General features: G+C 33.0%; 2 protein-coding genes and 1 non-coding gene across 5 annotated transcripts in view; 1 reads left to right on the top strand and 2 right to left on the bottom strand.

Moving 5' to 3' along the window:
* LOC147387779 (multiprotein-bridging factor 1b-like) overlaps positions 1-25,315 on the bottom strand; it is a 68,863-nt gene that overhangs the window by 41,325 nt on the left and 2,223 nt on the right. The gene's annotated exons all lie outside the window — the stretch shown is intronic.
* LOC147387781 (2-aminoethanethiol dioxygenase, putative (DUF1637)) lies at positions 2,622-17,053 on the top strand. Of its 3 annotated transcripts, none has more exons than XM_086420374.1 (6): positions 2,622-2,772; positions 3,137-3,530; positions 4,617-4,780; positions 4,916-5,063; positions 16,186-16,389; positions 16,615-17,053. In XM_086420374.1, the coding sequence occupies exons 2-6, from the start codon at positions 3,431-3,433 to the stop codon at positions 16,731-16,733; spliced, it is 735 nt and encodes a 244-aa protein (XP_086276500.1). In that variant the 5' UTR covers positions 2,622-2,772; positions 3,137-3,430; the 3' UTR covers positions 16,734-17,053. The 3 variants fall into 3 exon arrangements, with proteins under 3 accessions (XP_086276500.1, XP_086276502.1, XP_086276501.1); XM_086420376.1 differs by having other exon boundaries at positions 2,680-2,772; positions 3,204-3,530; XM_086420375.1 differs by lacking the exon at positions 2,622-2,772 and adding an exon at positions 2,838-3,000.
* On the bottom strand, positions 21,864-21,969 carry LOC147387780 (U6 spliceosomal RNA). The gene has a single exon (XR_015171616.1). It is a non-coding gene; the product is annotated as a U6 spliceosomal RNA (small nuclear RNA).

Here is a 25,315-nt window from a genome sequence, read left to right as displayed (position 1 = left end):
TTTAGAATACTCCATCACTGTGATTTGATAGAGATCAAAAATATCTTTTTAAAATGGGCAAAATCATCAAAATCAGATGAGTATTAAATTTTATATATTTAAAAAAAATAAACCATTAGAATCTGAATTTCTGCTGTCTTTGCAAATGAATTCTGTTTCAACCCATTTTTTTCTTAGAAATATTCTTTTTTTGAAAATAGTCAAAATATAAAACTTTTAGGTGTATATGTTAACTTTCCAACCCTAACGATCATTCACGAAATATTAAGCATGTAATCTGCAGCAACCATTTCTTTAAAACGAGTCTGTTTTGTCCACAATGGGACATCACATTTACTAATTTTTTATAATATTTTCTTCTATAATGTGCAATTATTGGATTTTCTTATGAAAAATAAATTGAATTAAGAATCTAACAGTTTAGAGAATGCACCATATTGACGTGTCTCGATAATCAAATAAAATCATGCATTTTGGATTATCGTTGTTTACTTATAGTATTGACTATTATAAAAAAAAAATTTAAGAGTTAACCGTGAAATCCCTTCTACAAAAATCATACATATATTTTTTATATATGTTAAATAATTTATAATTTTCTAACCTTCGATATTCGGATCTATATCCCGACTCATGGGTTATGGGTCGGATTGTAGACTCAGATTTTGGGATGTCACATTTTGCATCATTGATTATTTTGTAATAAAGATATTTAAATTAATTGATTTTGAGTGAAATGTATTAGATTTATCAAACTCATCCTTACGATTAATATTGTCAAGATATGTTTATCCGAAATATTAGTGTAATGGGAGTGGAGAATAAATTTTAGGAATTTATCATCTTTTAATTATTTATTTTAAGATGTAATTTCTTTTCTTAAATTGGAGTGAAGATTTATGCATTAACGATATTTTTAAGAAGAATTTGATTTAATAAATAAGTAAAGTTTTGGTAGAATTATTTGACTCTTATATATTTCTGTAATTTTCATGATTTTTATGGATAGGCTTTTTACTTGAAATTTGTATCATAGATTTTTGATTTGTATGAGAAGTTGTAAGAATTGTTTTAAGTATTATCCTGATTTCTTGATATTTTAAACATATTTATCATTGATGAAAATTTATGGTTGTTTTCTATACTAAAATATTGTATTGTTGATTTTAAATCAAAATCGTAACTATTTTTCTTTTCATATTTTGGAAAAGTGTAAAACATGAAAGTTGTGGAATTTTCTATCTATTTTTTCATCATTCTGAGCACATTCAAAAATTTAATAAAATAAAATTTATATGCTTTTTATACTTAACATATATTAAGAATCATAATACGCAGAAATTTTCATTTAAGATTTATATTTTGACACATTCTCATTGAAGATACTATATATTAAATTATTTATTTATTATTTTTAGAATCTTTAATTTTTACTCTTGAATATAAAATATTAGATTACTTGATTTGGATTTATATCGAATTCTTTAAAAATCACACAAATTAGAGTTTTCTGAATTCATTGAATCTCGACAGATTAGAAAAAAAAGTTAGATTTTATCATTTTAGGAGGTGTTTAGTATTTTTATGAGTCATAAATATATTTTTAAAGTATTAATAATTTTATTAAAGTTTTCGAATTAGTCTTATGGTTACCAATATGTATTTTCTACATTGTTTTATGATTTTTCAAAGTTGTATGTATCCCGAAACTAGTTAGTTGTTAGATATTATTGTCCGTATTTTTTTTATTGATTTAATTTTAATCTAATTAATGTTATTAAATTGAATTAAATGTCATGTCAATCACACCTGGATTTTGGATATTAAAATTGGACTGAGAAATTGAGTCGGGTCCTTGAATTCGAAATTCGAAGTGTGACATTAAAAGTAATTGTACTTCAATTTTGATACGACAACAAGAAGTTGGTTCATCCTTTGTGATCTTAGAGGAAGTCAATAAATTAAAGATTTCAAACTTCACCAAATTCTTAAGGCATTTGTGATAAGGAAACAACGTCTAATATGATCTTCCACTTATTTATTTAAATTGATCATATTTTAAATGAAATATCTATAGATTTAGATTTTTATGACGGAGAAGATTTGTGCAAAACCTCGTAATAATTAAATACTTTGTATCTAACAAATAATTGGTGCATTTTGAAGTTCAACTTTAAAGTTAGTGGATTTTGATGCCGTAACTTTATCTCAATTTCTTCAAACGTTTTTTAGTTAGGTTCGATTGATAATCTTAATCATTATATTTCAACATTTTTCTTCTGTCATGACTTTATTGTTCCATGGCTAAAAAAAATGCTTCGTGACACATATTTTGATGGACCCACATTAAAAATAGTGTCTGCTTTAAGTACCATTAATAAAGAGTTTAAAACCCTAATTTTTTACACCTCAATTATGACAGTTCATAATAAAAATAAAATAAAATAATGATTATAAATCATCAATCAGGCTGATTTTTGTTGATTGGTGTAGGTCCACTGTGCCCAAAATCATGTACCACGTGGCATCTTGATGGTGGGTCACTAAATTGATTAATCAAATTTATTTTGATTGGTAGGTTTACTGGGGTCGAAAAGTAGTGCTACGTGGCAGTTAACGGTGGGGTCAGCTGGCCAACCCTGCAAGGTTGAACCAAACAAAGCCCAGAAGGCAATGGCCTTTTAAGAGAGGCTCAACTACTTCGCGCGATCTAAAACAAAAACCCTCTCCGCTCTCTCCACCTATCTCCCAGTCTTATCCTGCGCATCCGAGGTACGTTAGCCACCACTCCTACCTCTTTCTTCGATCCTATACTCGATTGAGATTTGGAAAACTAGGGTTTCTAATAGTTTCATAATTTGATCTCAATTCCTTCACTTTTTTAATTCAAATTAGGCATTTGTTTGTAAAATCAAGTCGATTGTTACGGTTTCGAATGATTGAAATCGCAGCGGACGACTAGTTCTTATGTTGAGTTATCTCGATTGAAGAAAAATAGATGTTAAGATTTGAAATTTATTGATGTTCTGCTCGAAGAGTTCTTGAATTTTTAATGTTTTAATTGTAATTGAATCTCTTTTTTGTTGATTTTCCCTCTTTAAATTTCTAATTTTGTTTTCTTTAATTGGTAAAATAGGTTTCCTGATTACAATCAAGCTAGGAATTGAATAACTACGATGCTGATTTTTCGGTTTGGCTCACAGAACAAGGTCCAATTATTCCACAACTGTACTTTGGAATCGGTGCAGAGAAGCAATTACAGTGTTGAATGCTCGCCTGTCAACTTGAAGTGATTTTTAAAAAAAAAATAGCTTAGTTATGCATTTTAGGCTCAACTTGTCCTGATCAATAAGTTTGTTGCGAAGGCGTTTTCAAAATTAGTGCTTTGTTTAATCAAGTTTGTAGAGTTAGTTGGGATCTTTCTTACACTATGCCACCTATACAGAAGCTTTATGAAGCTTGTAGGGTATCCTTCTCTACTAATGGACCGATATCAGAAGAAGCTCTTGAAAAAGTTCGTTCTCTTTTAGGTACGACGAACACATTTTTCTAGTTTTTTAGCTAATTGATGTTATTTGTGTTTTGTTTTCTTATATACTTATTATGCTGTAAACTTTATATTTGTTACCCAAATCTTGTTATTTTTGCTGAATGAATTTGAGTTTTAGTGGGTAATTTATTAAAGAACTTTGGATATTGTATAGTTCATTTCTTTGTGAATTAAAATGAAATCATTTCCTAAGATTCAATTCTTTTCTTATTTTTATGCTTGATTACAAATTATGGGAAATTTATAATAAAATAAAATAAAATTAAAGCTATTTGTTCAGGTCTTACGCAATGTTAGGGAGAAGATTCATTCTTCTTACATAAACCAGAGAATACTGGGCAAGCCTTGTGCATTTGTGGTTAAGAGTAGAGGCCGGGGGTTATGATATTAAGATCATGACTTGATCTAGCTCAATTAACTAAGAAACATGCTTCTAGGTATGATAGAAGGCCTATCTATCTTAAAGATAATAGATGATCAGACTTCTATGACTTGAATAGAATGAAAGTACTCTTCATTGAACTTTTGTAATACCAATACCCTATGTAGGCATGTAGGTGGATTGGTATTTTCTCATTTACAAAACTCCACAATTGAGACAAAGTTCTTGATTTGAGTGAGATTGTCATTTCAGCATTTTCAATTTAGAATCCATGCCAACTAAAAAAGATTGAGCCATTACCACACATATTGCTTTCTAGTTTTTTGGTTGTAAATTAGAAATTAGCACTGCAAACCAAGGTTTCCCACTCCTTTCACTTTAATTATCACCTTGTAAATGGGTGGTGGAAAGAAATGGGCAGAGATTCTTCTTGTCTGAGGCCCCTTGAGCTCCCAAAGAAATCTTTCGTGGTTTCATTCACCATAACCAGGTAACCAGGTTATCGTGATTTCTTCTTGTCATTTTCCCTTTTGTATTGTTGAAGTGGTGAGGAATTCTAATTCTGAATAATCGTCTCTTGCAGTATAATAATGCCTAATTTCAATGTTGGCAATAGATCTTCCATTCATGTGGCATCCTATTTAGTTGCAACTATTTTTATACTTCACTGTAATGCTATTCCAGATAAAATCAGGCCTTCTGATGTGGGTCTCGATCTGGAGTCTCAGTTGGTAAAGGGATGGAAAGGTTCGACGCATGGTATCAATGGAAAAAAAGGACGTAATGGGAGCAACCAGTATCCGCCTCCAATCAAATATCTTCATTTACATGAGTGTGATAGCTTCTCTGTAGGTTTTCCATTTGAATTGTTTACTTGAAGTTTCCCTTGTCTCCAGTAGGTTGAAATGCACTTGATTTGCTGAATAGTTAGTGGTTTTATGTAATCTTTTAATGTATTAAAGGATTTTTGAATTCTTCTGCAGATGGGAATATTCTGCATGCCACCTTCATCTATTATACCACTCCATAATCATCCTGGAATGACTGTCTTGAGCAAGCTTCTGTATGGTTCATTACATGTGAAATCGTTTGACTGGCTTGATTTACCTGGGCAGGGTGATTCATCAAAAGGTGTGCTTCTCTTTCTAGCATCACACACATTCTCAAACGTTATTCAAAAAGGTTGCGAAAGTGTTTTACTTTTGTTAGAAGCCATTTTTCTATATCAATGATAAAATATCAGTTGTACGTGCAAATCTCTCTCTCTTTGAGAACCTGAAGATTTAACTGTTCTCTTTTCCATTTCAATTTCAGTATTTCAGTTTTATCTAGAAACAACTTTATTTTAAACTAGACAACTACTTATATATAACCTTAATTTCACATTGACTTCTGTTTGAGATCTAAGGCCACGTTCAAATAAATTAATAGTTTAATAATGAATCAGGAGATGCAGTTATATGTGCTATTTGTCGTCCTTTTCATAATTGCATGGTCTTATATTAGAAATCTTATTATTATTATTATTATTATTATTATTTGCATATGAAAATGCCTAATCAAGCACGATAGAAGCTATTGTTTATTATTTATTTGATCAATAAGAAGATAGAATACATGGCTGTGGAGAGAATTGATGGGGCCCGACCCAAAATTTTGTGAAAAAGGCTTTGCGGGTGTTGGTGGTGATGATCATGATGATGATAAGTACAAATATTTTGTATTTGATATTGAGTGATGTTAAAAAAGGGAAAAGCATTTAATATTATATGGATGCATGGAGCCAGAGATGTGGCACGCGTCTCAGTCATTGTCTTATCCAATTATTTGTTCTTCACTTAGACCAATAGTTTGGCTAACTGAAAATGAATTACGTAGTCAAAGACAAAAAAATCCCAATTACACACAAAGTCTTCGTACTTCAGATCTAAAATTTCTTTGGAGAAGAAACCCTTCTAATCATCAAAGCTCCAGTTTGAAAAAAAAATCTCTGGATTTTCATGACATTGATCTTAAAAAATGCCATTGTTGCCTATTTCCAAACTCCCCAACATATAGCATTTGGATTAATCTTCCCGATCATTCCAACCCTAACTTCAGTACTCCTCAAGGTCATGTGAAAACGACTATATGATATAGGACACAACCTAGGATTTATTGATTTTAGGTCTATTCTATTCTAGGAAGAGTGGTGGAAAGACTAATTAGGTGGTGAAGTAGAAATAAAAGCTATAGAAAGGGGGTTTCAAGAAAAAGGTTTTGTTGGGCCATTGTGAAAGATTTCACAAGGCCAATTGGCTTATGTTTTAAAGGATAGTTACAAAATTTTGCAATGGAGTGTTGTAATTAGGTTTAGGGTGGTATAAAATAGAGTTAAAGTTTGATAGAGGGTGGGTTTGAAGGTTGTAGATTGATACGCCAATTTCAATAGACTTATTGAACGTTCCCATTGGCGTGCATCCAGTGGAAATTGAACCTAAAACTTTATCAATTATGACTTGGGTGCTTTGGACTCTTTCCAAATTTTGCAAAGAGTTTGGATGAGGTTTGGATGAAATAGAGTAAGTTTTTATCTATCAAAAAGAAAAAAAAAAGGGTAAGTTTGGGTGGTTTCTTGTGGACCAAGAAAGGCTTGGTTAGGTGGTTGCTAGTTTTGGGGAAGGTTTTAGGGTATCTGATAGGGAATGGATAGGAGTTAGGGATGATTTAAAAGAAAAAAATGGAAAAGATGGGAAGACGGTGAAGAAGAGAGATGGTACTTTGGTCTCACACCATGATTCAAATCCGGAGAAAAGATCAAGAGAGTCGTGAATTTGATTCATTGATTTGATTGAACCTAGCAGGTAGCTCTCTACTTCAAAGTTTGTTCCCGACAACAACTTTCACTCCCTAAATGGAAAGGAAGGAAGGGAAGAGGTAACTCACCAACATACTATAGTCATATATATAGGCTCTCACATGTTAGACTCAAACCCTAATCCTAACATGACTTAAATTTTAACCTTGATATGCAAATCCCATGTCAAATTGATACCCTATACGTATTTTTGTCATAATTTATTTTAAAACTCGTTAGAATTACAAAATCTTGGGCTCATAGGATAGGTAACCGAATAATATTTTAAACGATACAAAAATCAACATAATATGACAAGTTTCAACCCCTTAGAATAAGGCCTAAAGAAAAGTGACTTGAATAATACTTCAACTCATATAAAACTCTTGAAATAACAAAAAAAAAAAGAGTCAAAACTAGAATGTAATAATCTATCTAATTTAAAACCAATTGATGTAGGGTAAAACACACAAACCTAGAGTTTATGTCAAAAATCTAGTTCTAGGGTGAAATCCCAAGAACTAAGAGTAATGAAGAATCTCTATGTAGAGTAAAATTAACTAGAAACTTCAATTTAGGTTTGAAATTGATAGAAATCAATTGCAAACACTAAAATTAAGAACCAATATCAGGCCCTTATGCTTAAAAAAAGAAAAAAAAGAAAGGGAAGAAAAGTCTCTTTTTTTATAAATCAATCTTAAAAAAACTTACTTTCCTGAATTTGTTTATTGGAGTTCCTTATATAGATAACTCCATAATAACTTAGAAACCTTTTAAAATACTAAAAAGGTAACTTCCTAATCTATTTATAATATATATTACTAACCTTCTAATCCTATCAGAACTTAATTTGGACATCTAAAAGGACTTCTAATTATAACCAAAAGAATAAAAACGAATTTTAAACATAAAACAAATTAGAAACTAAGTAGGAAAAGAAACTTTCTAAGATTGAAATAGAAATTAACGAGGACAACTTAAAAACTTAAAAAATAGAAACTCAATAAAAGAAAGAGTCCTAATAGAAGTTGGACTAAGTTTTATGGACCGATCAAAGCTTGGGTCGAGTTGACTCGGTCAAACAGAATTGATTCGGTTAATGCTGTTGATTTCTTCCTTCAATGCATCTTAACTTGATCATAGGCATTGAGATAAGTGTCAGCAAGCCTATCTACATCACCAATCCTAATAAAAATAAAATGGTAAAATATAAATCTAGACTTAAACAAGTGAAAATCCAATAATTACAAAATTTCCATTGGAGTTCGTGATTGTTGGCTTGATTTGCATCCTGTTTTACTAGAATGTCCATATTAATGGGCATATAGTTACCTAGGGCTGAAAGGAAGAAGCTCCACACATGTTCGGAATTGTCAGTTTTTGGTGAAAATTTGAGTGGAAGTTTAAATTTTTCCATCAAGTGTCCCGTATGAGAACTTTAACTCTTGTTGGAACTTGCTTTCCTTACATTGATTCAATAAAAAACTTATGACAATCTTGCAAGCTGGTTATAAAATATCTTCACTGAGAAAAATTCCTTTGGGGTTCCTTTTTCAACTCCCGAAAGTTATTAAGAATCGTGACTCATTTTGAATCCCTTGAGGTATAGGTTAAATGCTACATTCTTCAAAGTTCAAACTTTTCAAGAAGGTCCTTTTGAACCGTGGGGCACCAATTACTTTCCTCTGTGTTCTAACAACATGTTAGTTCACATGAACATCTCTAGAAGTGATAACCTGTAAACAAAACTCTTCCTGCTCACACTGTTTATTTTTCCAATATTTTACTCCGTTAGGTCCCACTTCATAAGACAATCCTTTCAAAACTGCACTTTCACACTTGACCCATACAAAACGATTTTCCTTTCAATGAAGTCCTCATGGGTCTTCATATTTTGTCTCTCTTTGCAATGTTAAAACTTCATGTTAGGGTATGGTTTCACAGGACGTGAATAATAATGATATTGAGTTCTACTCATCTCCTGATGGAAGTAATTATTTTATCTTCATGGGATCCAATATTACGTTAAGTACAATGCATGAAGCTGTCTTGGAAGATCATAAGCTTTGGACATCGATGTCTTCGTTTTGATTGTTTTTTCGGTTGTTGCTTCCAATATTTGAAATTTGTCCCACAAAATGTGTACTTGTGTTATGTCCATTATTTCATTCTTATTGCCTTTTTTTATTATTTTCTTTAAGCCTAACAATTTTTCTTATTTGTTTGCAAAAATATATAAATAGTGCTATTTTTCAAAAAAACGAAAGATAAGAAAACCTATTGTAAATACCTTTGCAAGATTAGGATAATAGAATCAAAGGTACCAATTGTTGCTAAGTTGGATAAAGTTTGTCAGTGTTGGTATAGGGGTGGAGCCAACTGCCCCATCATTTTTTGCCTATTTTAGAAACCCTCATAATTTGATGATTATTTTAGATTCATTATGTTTTCAAGCTGATCATATGCCCCCTTTGGTGGTGTTGCCCCAACTACCCAATTCAAATGTTTTCCCCCTCGTCCCATTTTTTGATTTATTCAATTACCACCTGTTGTATGCTACACTCCTTAGGTTAAGACTTAAATTTCCACTCTATTGACGCCTAGGCATTTTTGGAGCATTGGTTTGGGTCTTAACATTTGGTATCAGTGGCAACCCAACGTCCAAGGTTTGATTCAAGGGGCTCCTCTATAGTATGAGATATGGAAGGGTTTGAAAAGAGAGGGGGGGGGGGGGGGGCTCTCCATAGTATGGGATATGGGAGGTATCCATATTAAGTTAGCATGATTAGTCTAGAAAGGGGCGTCTTATGAAAAAAGAGAAAGGGTACCTAGTACTTGGAAAGAAGGCCAAGGGGCCAGTGCGTCACCATAAAGTGGGCCAACGAGGGCGTTGGCCTTGAAGCATGGGGTGAGGATGGGAGTAATGTATTTGTTGTATGGGATCATACTTGTTGTGCTTATGTGAGAAATGGGAAGGAGTTATCTTTTCGTGGGTAGATTGGGTGGAGAGGTTTGTGAGGGACTTATCCTCTTTTGTAAGAAGTGGTAGTTATTGTAGTAAAGAGGACTCTATTTATTTAATCTCCACAATTATGTGAAGTATTATGCAGAAAAATATTATTGACTCCCAATTTGATTTGAAGACTCACTATCACGAATTGGTTTTGGAGGTCCTATCTCCCTTGAACGAGATCATTCTTGATCTTTTTTCTCTTTTTATATTATCTTTTGAGATGTAATTGAAATAGGTACGTATCAATTGGTATCAAAGCACTTTCTTAGGATAAAGGTTGTGGGCTCAATGAACGACGATGATCATGTGAAGGCTAAAGGATGGAGGCAAAGCCCCTCAAATTGGTTATTAGGAGGAAGATCCCCTCGAAATGATCACCTTTGCTTTTCCTACAATTTGAAAAGTACATAGAGTTCATGGGAAGATTTGAAGATGGCAATAATTTGAAGAATAAGCTTTAATCAATAAAAGATTTGAAGATTCTACAATATTTTCAAATTTCAACCTTGATGACAAGGTCACTTTCAAGAGGGATGGAATGAAACGTTCCTACACGTATGGAGAGGTGTAATTTAATTTTGTGTAAGGATGTATAAGATAATTTCTTATATGGGAGTAGTTAATTAGATGTATGAAGCATGGAATCATTACTTATAAAAGAGTGCGGCTGTAGTTATGAGATTGTAGAGTTTTATGTGGGTAGATTTTTAAGAGTATAGAGAGTGGGTAGTTCAGAGAAGTAGTTTGTGTAAGAGTGAGAGAATGGGGTAATGTGTAGTTAGGGTAGTTATATTTTCTTTGTATTTAAAATCCTTTTTAGCTTAATGAAATTATCTAGAGAATTACTATAAGAGTCCTTTTGGATTTTGAGACTAACCATCTCGAATTGGTTAACTTTGGAGGTTTGATTTCCCTCGAACAAGATCATTCTCAATTTTTTTTTTCTCTTTTATTATTTTTGTGCTCTAATCTAATTCGATACGTAACAATTGGTATCAAAACACTTTCTTGGGCTCAAGGTTGTGGGCTCAATGAACGACGAGGATCTTGTGAAGGCTAAAGGATGGAGGAAAACCATCTCGAAGCGGTTATTAGGAGAATATTCCCTCGAAGCGATCACTTTTACTTTTCTTATGATTTGAGAAGTGCATAGAGTTCACGGGAACATTTGAAGATGACTAGAATTTGAAGAACGAACTTTTATTAGTGAGAGATTTCAAGATTCTACAATATTTTCACATTTCGACCTCGAGGACAAGGTCGTTTTTCAAGATGAGTGGAATGAAACCTACCTATATTATGGAATAATGTAGTTTAATTAAATGGGTGAGAAGCATAGGATAAGTGCTTAGGAGTGATTGTGTTTAAATGGGAAATGTAGAAGATGGGTATCTTGTACGTAGAATGTGGCGTAGTTTAGGGTAACTAATTCCTATTTAATAGGAAATTAAATAAGAATGGGTTGTTAAAATTCAAATCTGTAAAAAAAAAATTTGCAGAGAATTATTATGAGAATCCTTTGGATTTTGGAGACTAACCATCTTAAATCGGTTTTGGGGGTCCGATCTCTCTCGAATGAGATCATTATCTATCATTTCTTCCTTTTAATATATATATATATAATGTTATCTAAAAATTAGGTACATAAAAATATTGATACGTATGTATTTCAATTAGATTTCAAAATAAAAGATAAAAGGAGGAAAAATATTGAGAATGATCTCATTCGAGGGAGATCAGTCCTTCAAAACTGATTCGAGATCGTTAGTCTCCAAATCCAATTAGGACTCAATAATAATACTGTTTTTTGATAGGTAAATGCAAATATATTAATAATTTGGATGAGATGACCACAGAGAAATTATGAAGGAAAAGAAAACAACAAAGCATAACCCAAAACTATTGCGGACTACAAGTTACAAACCCAGTCCCATCTCCCCATGAAATCATCAAAGAAAATCTCTTTGAACTATGCAAAGACTATACACTAATAGCACATAAGCCCTTTTATAGATTACTAAAATGTCGTGCAAAGAGGCCTCCTTCCCATAAATAACATGGTGATTTCTTTATTTCCAAATGCCCCAACATACCGCAAATGGTGTAAGGGACCACAAGATTCTTTTTGCCCCAAGAAAAGAGTTTCCCAATATGAGCCAAGATTCCAATAGATTCCTTACCAACCGTAGAAGGCATCCCACCACACCAAAGATACCCCAAAAGTACCCCATACCTTTGTGGCTATTGAACAATGAAATAAGAGATGACTCACAGACTCCCCATCACTCCTACACAAAACAAAAATTTGGAGAGCAAAAACCCCTGGGAATGAGTATATCAAATGTAAGAATGTTGTCTCAAGCCATTGTCCAAAAAAGTAATCCTAGACAGGACTTTCAGACCCCAAATTGCTGCTGTCGGAAAAGCAATGCCACTGGCCTCCTACAAAGATCTATAAAACGAATGCATTAAAAAGCTTCCATCTTTTGTTTCCTTTCATATCCTACTATCAACCACTCCCGCGCGGATTTGCAACTCTGAGACAACATCCATCAAAGAAGCTAATTCGTCCACTTCCTAATCGTCGAAAGCCCTTCTAAACCCCAAGTCCTAGCCGAACATCCCTTGCTCTTCCACCACAAACTTGGAAATAAGATCCTCTTTCTTTGAAGATAACTCATAAAGAAGAGGAAAGTTGTCTTTTAAAATCCTATCCCATACCAAGGGTCTTCTCGAAATTGTACATGACTCCCAATCCCTACCTTATAACTCACTTTCTGACGAAACACGAAACACATCCAATATCTTTGAGATCCCTCTCCACACCCCACATCCCAGATCCAAAAGTACCCCACATCTAACTGCTCTCCCACCCAAACTCACTCTCATCAAATTTAGCCACCACCACTGATCTCTATAAATTATTTGGTTCCTTCCTAAACCTCCAAAGTTATTTACCTAGCAATGCCTTATTCATAGTCATCAAAGTTCTCACCCCCCTAGTTACCTTTATGCTTTGGATAACATACCTTTTTCTATCGAATGAGATGGAACTTCCTTTTACCTTTATATATATCATGCCAAAGGAACTCCCAGAACAGTTTTTCTAATTTTACTTTCACAAAAGTCGGCATCTTGAATTAAGACAGAATAAATCGAAATGCTTGATAGAGTGCGCTCTTCAATAACGTTAACTTCCCCCATTTTGACAAGTACTTCGCTTTCCAACAACTCAGGCACCTACTAACCATCTCAACTACCGAGTCCCACATAAACTTATTATTGCACGGAGCTCCCAATGGTAAACCCAAGTAAGAAGATGGAAGAGTCCCAATCTAAAACCCAGCAGCCACTGCTAATCACTACAAGTCATCCACCCTCAATAATAGTACTTTTCTGCATAATATTTCATGCAATCGTGGATATTAAAAATATAGAGTCCACTTTCTTACAATAGCTACCACTTCCTACTAAAGAGGATAATTCTCTCACTAACCTACCCACTCAAGTAACCTAATTACCCTCCTAGTCTACCCACGTAGAGACAACTCCTTTCCATTTCCCACATAAACACAACTAGTAATGATCTCATACAAAAGATATAGTAAAAATACATTACTCCCATCCCCTTTTAATTTCGGTAGTAACATTCCACACTTCTTAAAAATAGCCTTGTCCTCAAGGTTTGAGCCTCCCGAATCCGAAATAATATTGGAATTAAATACATCCATCTGAACACTCATCTTCTAAGCTACTTGTCTCTTAAAATTAATGATGTCATCCCGATCATTGTCATGGATCTCATTTTATTAGCATTTTCTAAAAATAGTTGATGGCTTGGTGATGTACACCTTGAATTCAATAGGAAGAATAGAATCAATTTTCGAATATCTTTCAATAATAGAAGCTTTATCAACGATCATGATTATGGGAGGGTCAATTGAACGATCTTGGTAATCGACAATGTCAACAAAATTGAATCTTTCCACATCTTCAATGACATCGACAATGTTAGAAGCCTCCACGTGAAATTGAGGATGATTTTCACTTGTAGTAACATCTTTAGAAGTGTGACAACATGTTGTCCAATATGTGACTGATAGTTTTCCAACCCTTGATCAATTCTTCAATACGATGACAACATGCCTTCAAATCATCCTACATTGCCTGGACTGTTTCATTCTAGACACTGTTCTCCATTGTGGAATGATAAGCACGAACAATAATTAGTTTGATCCAAGTCTTTGAGGATCATTGCGCTTTGATATCAATTGTTACATACCTAATTTTTAGCGAACATAAAAAATAATAATAAAAAAAAGAAAGCACAGATAATGATCTTATTCAATGGAGATTAGACCTCCAAAATCACTTCGAGATGGTTAGTCTTTAAAATCCAAAGGATTCTCATAATATTTCTATGCAAATTTTTTTATACAGATTAGGAGAATTAAATAATAAAGAGTCCTAACTACTCATTCCTATTTAATTTCCTATTAAATAGGAATTAGTTATTATAAATTACCCCACATTCCTCGTACAAGATACCCATCTTCTACATTTTTCACTTAAACACAAACACTCCTAAGCGATGATCTTATGCTTCTCACCTAATTTAATTAAACTACATTCCATGATATAGGTACATATCACCACCCTACTGTTTGGTGAATATATATATATATATATATATATATATATTGATAGATATGTTTTGTGAATATTTTTGATACCCCACATACCCCCTTTAACCTTGTTCCCCAACCTTTTCAAAAGCTTTATGGTGATTTAGGCACCCCTCTGTTAAATTGGTGAATATTTTGGATACCCCTGCTTTCTTAAACTAACAACATGCCCCTTTGACCTTGGTTTTCTTTTCTAGACTAACAATAAAGAAACCTAAACATCCTCATTTTCAATTTGTAATATAAAATCCTTACTTTTTCATCATAAAACTAGATATCTTCAAACTCTTTTACTTTTTAGTAAAATAATTTTAATTTATTTAACTTCATCTTTTATCCATCGTTTTGAACATTGCCTAAATCTCTTGTAGAAAACTTAGAATTTTTTATCAAAATTAAAATTTTCATCATCTTGTACATTAAAATCCTATCCTTTTGATAACTAAATTTTATGCAATGGTTGGAGATGACTGATTTTACGAAGAGAAATAGAGGGTTTTTGGTTTCATGTTGAAGATGAGGTAATGAGGTCATTTTCCATTAGTCTATTGTAAGACAATTGTATCCATATCTTTGTTTCGAAATTCATTAAATAAAGAATCTATCTACATTTTCATATTAATATCGCATATATGTATTTTGGGATCCCTTGATATAAATACAGGCAGTCAATGGGCTATTCCCTATGTGAACAATGAAACACAATGGTTAATAGTAGAAAAAGAATGGCGAGTTGAAGGAAGAAGGGGAGAAAAAAGAGAGGATGGAGTGTAGTTTAACAAGGAAATTAGGGTTATGGGGATTGCTCATTCCCTTCTCTTTTAATTTTAAGCAGTAATATAATTTTTAGTGATATTAATTAACTGCTCCTACTTAAGATGAGTTTTCTTGGTGGATGTTGTTTGTAGATGACGTTGTATTATCTATGTGACTAGAGATGGGTAAATGCAAAAGTGAGTGAAACTAGAGATATGGAGGGGGTACTCTGGAATCCAAGGGTTTTGGAGTAAGTCTATATACTGCAACTTTAGTAAGAACATGCATGAAGATAAGGCGCAGTGAGATTGATTCAAGGTGATACCACATAGCAGTCATTTCTCTTTTCAGGTCGATTATCTCTAACTGGAATAAATTTTTGAATGTGCCACCTCAGTGAGGTGGTAAAGTCTGTCTGGTAGTCCCAGACTTGGATTGAAACCCCATCTTCACACTCAAAGCTACCGAAAAAAATAAAATTAGGTCAAGCAGAGATGTCGTCTTGGAGTTTATGAGAGCTACATGTACGGATCGTTCCAAAGGGAAAAACTTAATTGAGTGATGATAAGAACGGTTATGTTTTATGGAGCAAGATGTTTCGATATTGAGAAACAACAAATAGAATGCGCAATGCCTGGACAGGTATACTGAGATGTGAGTGGCAAGCCTAGGAAATACAAAACGAGAGACAGCATATTGGTGCAAAACAACCATTAATGAAGACCATAGAGACCGACATTGCTTGGTATAAAAGATTTATGATTTCTTATATGTATCTAGGTTAAGGTTGATTGAGATTATATTGGTTTTCACTCGTGGCATTAATGTTGAACAACTTTGTTGGATTTTCTCTTATGATAATTTCTGCTAATTGTCTTCTAAATATGGATATTCTTTGTTCTTCTTTATCTTCTTTTCATATTATATATTTTTACAATGTTATATTTTGGTGGAGACTAGCAGCAAGACCCGCAAAGCTCGTCAAAGATAATGAAATGTCTGCACCATGCGGTACAACTGTTCTTTACCCTACAACTGGTGGAAACATTCATAGCTTCCAAGCTGTAACTCCATGCGCTCTCTTTGATATTTTATCACCTCCCTACTCCTCTGAAGATGGGCGACACTGTTCATATTTCCGGATTTCTCCCAGAAAGAATCTACCTGGTAATTTCATACCTTTTGATCATATTTACCCCTGTTTTTTTTTTCGAGAGCTTCTATTGTCACACCAACTTTTGGTAACACCACCGCAAGATGTGTGCTAATTCTTTGGTGATTTTTACATATGAATTGGGATGGCAATAGAATTTCTCTCTCTTTTTTTTTTTTTTTTTCTCTTATTGAAATTCCAAATCTCATATCATAATTGTTCCAATGGATTTGTTAAAGGTATTGTCGAGTCAAGTGAAATACAGGCCTCTGAAGTGACTTGGTTGGAAGAGTTTCAGCCCCCCGACAACTTTGTAGTTCGAAGAGGGGTGTACAAAGGTCCCATTATTAGAATTTGAGAGTTTTTGGGCTGGCTGGCTGGGTGTAGCATACCATTAATCAGATGGGCTCTAGTTATTGGTAAACATCGAGGCGGATACTGTTTTATGGGTTGTCGATAGCCATGGGAATAATAATTAACTTTTAGCGGCAACATGTAAGTTAGGCATTTTGTTTTGTACAGAATAATATATTTTGGATCTTTTATCTGATTCAATTGTCTCACCTTTTTAACTATCGGAACAAAAACTATAACTCAGTCCTTATGATATGCTTTTCTTAGAATTCATCCCTTTAGTGAATAATTACTGCTGGGAGGAGCTCTTTTGTTATTTCCTTACACATTACTGTTTCATCTCCCATTTTTGGATCAATTAGCAGTTTGAAAAGCATTTGTTAGGGAGGTTTTCTTGGCAGTTGCATGGTATGATTAAACTCTATTTCCAGATTTTTATTTTTATTTTTATTGCATTCGGTCTCGTTTGAAACCTTACAACCTTGGATTGGTTTCATGTTTCAGTCCTTAAAATCCTTAAGTGTGTAACAATCTTGAAGACAACAAAACCTTTGGCCAAAAAGATTTGGGGTCAGCTAAACGAAACCCATTCCTCCATTCCACCTTGGCCAATGCCAAAGACTTAAATCCCTAATTTATTGTACTTCCTCTTCAGTGAAATCCTAGTTCTACGTCAACTATTTGCACACCTTACAACTCCTAGGAAACTTGGCCACCATGCTTTGCTTGATAGATTGTGTGGGCTGGAAGTATTTGTCTCTGTAGAGCATTGGTCTGTGTGGACTACTATTAGTATAGTACACGGTCATTGATAAGTATGACTGCAACTTGGGTGGGCCAAAACAAACCCGATTCAACCCAACCTTGGGTCGTGTTTAGGCAAAAAAATAATTGACCGAATGAAATCGGGTTGGTTTCGGGTATGGACATCAGATTGCCCGAAACCAAACTTAATATGATTATAATTTTAAATATCATTGTTTTTGTCTCAACTCACATTTCAAACTTTAGTCAATCATTATCATCTTTAGGGTAAATATTTGTGAATATTATATATTTTTTAGGGAAATGCAGGAATGACAAACGGAGTCACAAAGGTGACAAAAATGATGTGGCACGCCTATAACCATAGATGATTTTTACTTGTTTCTCGCGGAAAAGCATCTGTGGTACTGTGCGCAACCCCACATCATTTTGTTACCTTTGTGTCTCCGTTTGTGTCACCCCATCACGACTCTATTTTTTAACATACCACTTATCTTATTATAAATCATTATTATTATTATTAAATTGTCTAGTATTAATGAGGAATGAGCCAACCCAACTTGGTTTGGGCATGGGTTGAGCATTTTATGCCCCATGTCCGGTTGGTCACAGGCACAGGTTAGTGTTTGTCAAGTGTGGGTTGGGCACGGGTTGATCTCCAACCCACCCGCCCGAGTTGCAGCCCTATTAATAAGGTGAAAGTTCATTAGATTCTGTATCTTATCATTTTCAAAAGTTGAAATATGAGGTGTTTGCTCACAATTACATGACAATGCTCCTCTTCTTGTCTTCGGACTACATGGAATTTTGCCTCCCTTTTTGGGATGTTGCACAAAAGTGAGCTTGATTGGTGATTGATCATTGAATACGAGCATTTTCCATAAAACCATAACTGGGACAAAACATTCGAGCTTCTAACACGATCAAAATTTCTCATATCCAATGGTTACAAATCATCAATCAGATTATTGTGTTCATGGTTTAAAAAAAAAAAAAAAAAAATATTCTTTTATTTTTCCCAAATGACCGCTGATACCCTTGCTATAATATAGTGCAGTGATATTACCACACCATAAAGGTATACATAAACCCCATAAGTGATTTTGTTATAAAATCACACCCCATTAGTGAATAGAAATGCTAGAGTCACAAATTCTCAATCACTTATGCTATGATTTTATATTACTTATAGGGTACATTCATATTTTTATGATGTGGTAATATTATGTAATTATAATAGTTCAACTCTGCAAGAACTTTCAATCATTCCCTTATCATAAATAATACCCTTCATATATATATATAACTACATGATCAAATACACAATAATTGATCTAGTGGGCCCTCAATTGTTTAGGTGACACGAGAATAAATCAGCTTGATCAGATGATGTAATCATTTCTATCTATCAAATAATGAAAATGGTCCCTTTGGACAAATTTTATTTTATTTTTTTAAAATTTAAAATTTTATTTTTAGTAGAAAAAAGATCTCCTAAATAGTTTAGATAACAAAGAATGTTAATGGTCAAATGCATGGGGCCAGCCTAGCCCGAGAATAAATCCATGGACCGTACCATTAGCTTTATTGGACAAACCTTATTTTTGTAAGAAGCTAATTCTAACCAATGATCATCAATCAAATGGGCCTTACATTAAAGATTGAGCCCAGATAATGGGCCTTTAAATGTAACCTACGTAGCCCATACTAATTGCATATAAAAGCCCATAGGATAAATTGGGAAAATCCATGAGAATATTTTGCTTTGTGCTTTATCAGAAAATCGTTTGCCAATGTTTTATTACACATGGAAAATCAGATTCTGGCAAAAAATTATCAGTTTGGTTTGCGCTCAAAATGAAAGAGTCGACCTCAATTTTTTCTGTCATGGAAAATCTATTTTCAATGGGAATTAAGAAAATGATTTTCCCATGAACGATTGCAAATTGTATTCTCTCAGCAGAGATTTACTTCTTGGAAATAAGAAATAAAACCATGAAAAATCATATTTTCCTTAGAAACATCCCTAGATTTGGAGAAATCATACATAAATTCGGGTCAGTCCGGTAATGTTGGGTCAAGGGGAAATTAAACCATATTCTACCATTTTTTTAATTTGGCATTTTCTCCAAAGATCCAAACCCACTAAATTCAATTTTCGGATCACTTGTGCATAATTCTGAGTGAACAACATTAGGAGATAAGAAATCATTTTCCTTGGATTGACTAGATAAATATTTTTCGGCCAAGGAGAAAAGGCTAAAAATTCATATTTTCCAGAAAACCTATTTTCCCACCATTTCTTCCCCACCCCTATATCATAGATAAGAGACACTAATGTTTTTGAGGAGATAGAGGAATGCTTGTCGAAGAAAGAGGTTTGTTTGGCAGAATTTTTTGAAAGTCTAAACTATTTTAGTAGATGAGATTAAGTTAAACAAGGTTAATTAAATTGTTAATAACAAGAAAGAAAAGCCCGGAAAACATGGGCATGTGACACAGTACAATACTCTACACACAAACACACAATCTCTCTCTCTCCAAACCTATCTCCTTCTCTCTCTCTCTCTCTGATCTCATTAAATGCCTTTGTTCGCGGCGACTCATGTGCCAACCCACACACAGCTTCATGTCTTGATTCTGTTTGTTTAATTATTTAAAAAAGCTTATGGAATATATGAATGTGTATACATGTTGCAACTCTCACTAAGGACAATGATATTGAAGAATACAACTCAAAACCCAACTATCAGAATTTATCTTCAAATAAGTATCAACGGGATATGTATTATTGGGATACATTATCTACCATTGGATTTTTCGTGCTTACAAAATCAAGATTGTGTTTATTTTTCTTGAGTAAATGAATTGCAGTCAATCGACACCTGTAAAAACACATACTCCCATCCGAGTAAACATAGAATCCAATGATCGAGATTTATGCATATCTTGATAACACATATACGGTATGTAGGTACTTATTTGGAGCATAAATCTTAATCATTAGATTTCGTGTTTACATGATCGAATCCATGTGCTTTTACATGAGTTATCAAACCTAATCACGTTCATATAAAAATAAGAATACATTGCTATAATTGGAACAAATGTCTAGGGATTTTCGACGGGGTATTTAACCGCAGAAGCAACTCATTGATTTGGAATTAGAAGGTCTTTGGCCACAGGTCAAGTGTCTAGCCATGTTGGATATAAGGTGAGTGCCTGTCTTTGGGTGGTTAGTAGTAGGAGGGTATTTCTCGCCATGAGAGGATCTTCTCACAAGAGGTAGGCAATATGGGTACCGACATCTAAAAATGGTAAACTAAGTTGTGTCTACGAGTAGTAATTACGATCGCTAGAAATCAAGATAAAAGGTATTATCTTTTTTATTTTTATTTTTACGTTGATTAAGAGAAACTTAATTGTACATTTAAACTAAACATTGGAGTTTCTTTTGGTAAGTGCGACATGTACAATTGCCTTAGAACAATAAATACAATAGGGGGTAACTCTTGTCTTACAAAACGAAAGGAAGGGAGGTCAAGGTAATCTCCCCATAAAGCTGTCCTAGAGATAAAAACATTTTTCGACTCGTGGAAAATGCATTTGATTGCTTATTTTTCGAAACGATTAAGCCAACAAGTTTCCCTCTCAGTGTATAATTCCCAATTCACTCCACCTTTCGAATCTAGGCACCTAAACAGTATATTCCCTCTCAGTGTATAATCCCCAATTCACTCCACCTATCGAATCTAGGCACCTAAACAATGAAATATACTGATAAGCTTTCTTAGATTTAAAACAAATGAATTGCTTCCTAATCCTACTTAACTCCTCCCGTAAGATACCAGATTTTCATGGACTTTCCTACTTCAAAGGCTCAAGGAGGCAACTCAAATTTTATTTGATTAGAAGGAGTCATGTCAATATACCTCATTAGTAGAGGAAGCAAGTTAAAAAGAAAAACATTCTTGAATTTGCTCAAGCCCCCTCTGTGTGTGTAATTATTCTTCTAATCTGTTGAGTCAAGAGTTAAAGATATTTTATAAAGGCTTACATATTTAAATATTTATTCCTTGTATTGGCAATTTGATCTTTAAATTCTCTTAAATTCCTGGGCAGCCCTGAGTAGGTAAGGATACGTGAAGGGTGATATTTTGGGTTGCACCTTACCTAAACTAGACGTCATGTATGATTTGATTGGTTCATTACAGCTGGGCTCTTGATTGAGTAAGCATGATGACTTTGGTACGTAGATTTCTTTATAACTCAAAACTACTACTATTTTGTATTAATAAATCATTTATATATTAAAACATGAACTTAAAAGACCACATTGGTCTCTTCAAATAATTTTTTCTTTTTAATGACATATGCCATTTTTTTACTTGATTTGTGCATGTCATCCTTACGTAGGAGCCATGCTAATAGTCTCTGTACCGTTTCATGTATGTTAGATGTTTTTAAAGAGAAATTCAATATTTGATCACAAAATTGTTCTTCTCTCAATCCTTCATATTGGATATCTCTAATTAATTCACAGGGGAAGCATTACTTAGGCATTTTCATTGGATTATAAATGAGCAACAACTAAAAATAAATGTATGCAATTTTCTTTTTTAAATTAAGAAATTTAAAATTTTATTGAATCATTAATTGAATTGAACATTAGAGTGGAATTGCATGCCTTCATGTAAGTTTGGGAAAAATATAACATTTGCTTGATCATTTTCACCATAAATCTTGGAGAAAGATTAAGAGAATTTTCCTTAGGGTTTTGATCTAAATTCCATGGTAGTGTTACTCATAGACTTTACCACTGCATTGCGTTTGCACTTTCAAAAGCTCTATGAACTTAAATTGGAAATTATTCTTTCTTGATATATTTTCAATAAATAGAAACAAATTCACTCCTTATTGCCAAAGGTTTGATTGAAGGAAATTATCCATGACAGTTGGATCATTGTTTACAAAAGCAAACCACTTTCTCTCTGATTGTCATTGGCATATTGCACGTGCTTGGAGGGAAGCAAACTTAATTGTGAATGACTAAGAAAAATTAAGTGTCACAATGAGAAAATCTTTTGTATTTGCTTCTTAAAGTTCTTGGATCTTCCTTATTTGGTCAAAAAAATCTTTAATGGTAGATTTTTTGTCTCGGCCTCGTCTTAGGCTTGTCAATTAAGAATTTATCCTTTTTTCATTCATTAATACAATAAAAAAAATAAAAAATTGCAATTGACAAAACCAAGACAATTCGACATTTTTAAGCGAATCCCTATCCTTCAGTAGTTCTCAAATCAATAGCAAAACCCTTACCCAACCCATGTAAGAAAATTAATCCATAAACTAAGTAACAAATATTACATTTAATCATAAACTTCAAGAAACAATAATAAAAACTTTTTTCTCTTAAAACCTTAGTTTGCTGGTTCCCAAGTGTTGAAAAGAATTCAATCCCTAATAGTTCATGTTGTGATCATATTGAACAAGATCCTAAGTTATAACATTCATTTCAAAGTCACATATACATACTAAATATTTATTTATTTTTAATCTGGTAGGGTATGCTCACACCCTTTGAGATGGACTAGTCTCTAAAAAATATTATTCAAAATATTATTATTTTTTCTTCTGAAATGAAAAATATTGTTGTTAATGTCACTGTGCAATGACATTTTTGTATATATTAAATTAATTTAAAAGATATTTTTGAAAACATTAAAATTTTAGATTTTGCTAACCCGATGCATAAAAATCACGGGTTCTTGTTGTTTTACATTTTACTATTGATTATCAATATACTTTTAATAAATGAAGTACTGTTTTATTTTAATGATTGTGTTGTATATAGATTATTTCAAAGCTTTAACAAATACATTAAAATATATTTTTAGTCTTAAAAGAATAATTATACTGGAATACATGAATGATACCCATCCTTCTCTCAATATAATACTTTGTAGATTAAGATATTGCACCAAATACAATATTTTTAGACTATTTACTCTATATACATATGTGTTCTTTCATATATTTAAGTATAATTTTAATAATCGTAAGACATCCACTTCATGCATGATGGGATTAAAAATGCAACAATAACTCTTTGCCAAGATTCTTTTGGCTTTCAAATTAGATATTCTAATAAAATGTCAACTCCCCATGCACGCGACAAGACAAAACATGAAAATTATTTTTATGGGTACGTAGGGTAAGGGAATTCCTCATTTTCTTAGCTGCACAGGACCCAATTTCCTTCTCTCACCCACTGACTCTTCTCTTCTCTCTTAATTACTTTAATCCTTCGAATATTTGTCTTATCCGCTCTTGGAAAGTTGGAAATTGGAATCTCCAATCAACTTGTTAGTTGGCACTGGTACACCATTTTTATTTAGCCAATTCTCACATGACCCTCTGATTATTGAATTTTCTATGATCACACCATTCAAAAGTGCCACATGGCATAAAAAATACCGACCCATCAAATTTTTTTTCATTTTTTTTGTATTGGTGCAGAGTCGTCTAATTGAACGACTTACGAAAATTTTTATGATTTAATTGTGATTTTTTTCCTTCATTGATTAAAGCACGACAGTTTCAATAAATGATGACTTTTATGAAATTTGCAATTACATGATTAAAAGAAAGAAGTATTTTGATAATATTTAAATAATTTAGTGTAATTTCAGTTTGGATAAAATTTTAACCTTCCCACATCCAATCTCAAAAGATGCATTAGCGAGAGAAGATGACATTTATATGACCATTCTAACCATTTTATTAGTAGAGAGTCTGAGAATGATAATGCCGTTGAATTTGGTAATTATTTATCGATTGATGGATTCTAAATTGAATTTATGATTGCAATCTTTTTTATATTTTGAACAATACAAACCTTAAATATGTTGTGGATCTGTGGATATATTTTGTCTATGTGTGGATGAAATTAATATGGGACTTGATGGTTTATTATTATTGTTTAATTAATTGGAATTTCATAATATAATATAAGAAAACCACTTAGTAGTTAGTAGGATCAATTAAAAAGTCCTAATCCTAACTCGATTAAATTCATTTTTTTCTCAATTTTTCTTTTTTGATTATTGAATTTCTCCCTTAATGACTTATTTCCAAAACCTGATCAACTTGATAATTATGAATTGGCCGAGTAATTAATACCATCAACTAGTGGTTTTTAGCTGTTGTAGCTGAGCATTTTTGTCATGGATTTGAATTGATACTCTAATTTTTGTGAACCTGATTCATGATATAGAATGAGCAAAGCTAACTATTAACATAGGAATCATTATTTGATTTTTAGTGTGTGGGTCTACCAAAGGACTGCAAGATGGATTCATGGGACTGGTGGGCCCAAAAGAATGTACCACATGGAATTTTTCTTATGTGGGTTCATCGAATATCCAATGATCCTGGGATTATGGACTCAATTCTTTCTTTCAATTTGAACCCAACACACGAACATTGAGTCATTTTTTGTGTGTCCTGTAGTAATATACCTAATCTTTAAATTGATTCTTCTTTATGGGGCCACTTACCAAATACTTGAAAAAAAAAAAGACTCTTTCATGTGAAGACAAGCAGTCCACATTCTATCTAACAAGCTTTGGAAAGTAAACCCTTGGATGGATGGGAAAATGATAGAAAGATGAGACAACATGAGGGGCTGACTTAAGGGAACAACTTATCTTAATCTGCATCAACTATTCCTTCTCTTTCTCTCCTTTTTTTTTTTTTGTTTTTGTTTTAATCTTCCTCCACTATAATGTCTCCCTTGTTTTGTACAGTGTAGGTAAAACC

Source organism: Akebia trifoliata, chromosome 13, assembly GCF_017979445.1.
Source record: "Akebia trifoliata isolate Shusen 1 chromosome 13, ASM1797944v1, whole genome shotgun sequence".
NCBI lineage: Eukaryota > Viridiplantae > Streptophyta > Magnoliopsida > Ranunculales > Lardizabalaceae > Akebia > Akebia trifoliata.
The sequence above is the reverse complement of the archived record's forward strand: the minus strand, read 5'-3'. Positions and strand labels throughout refer to the sequence as shown.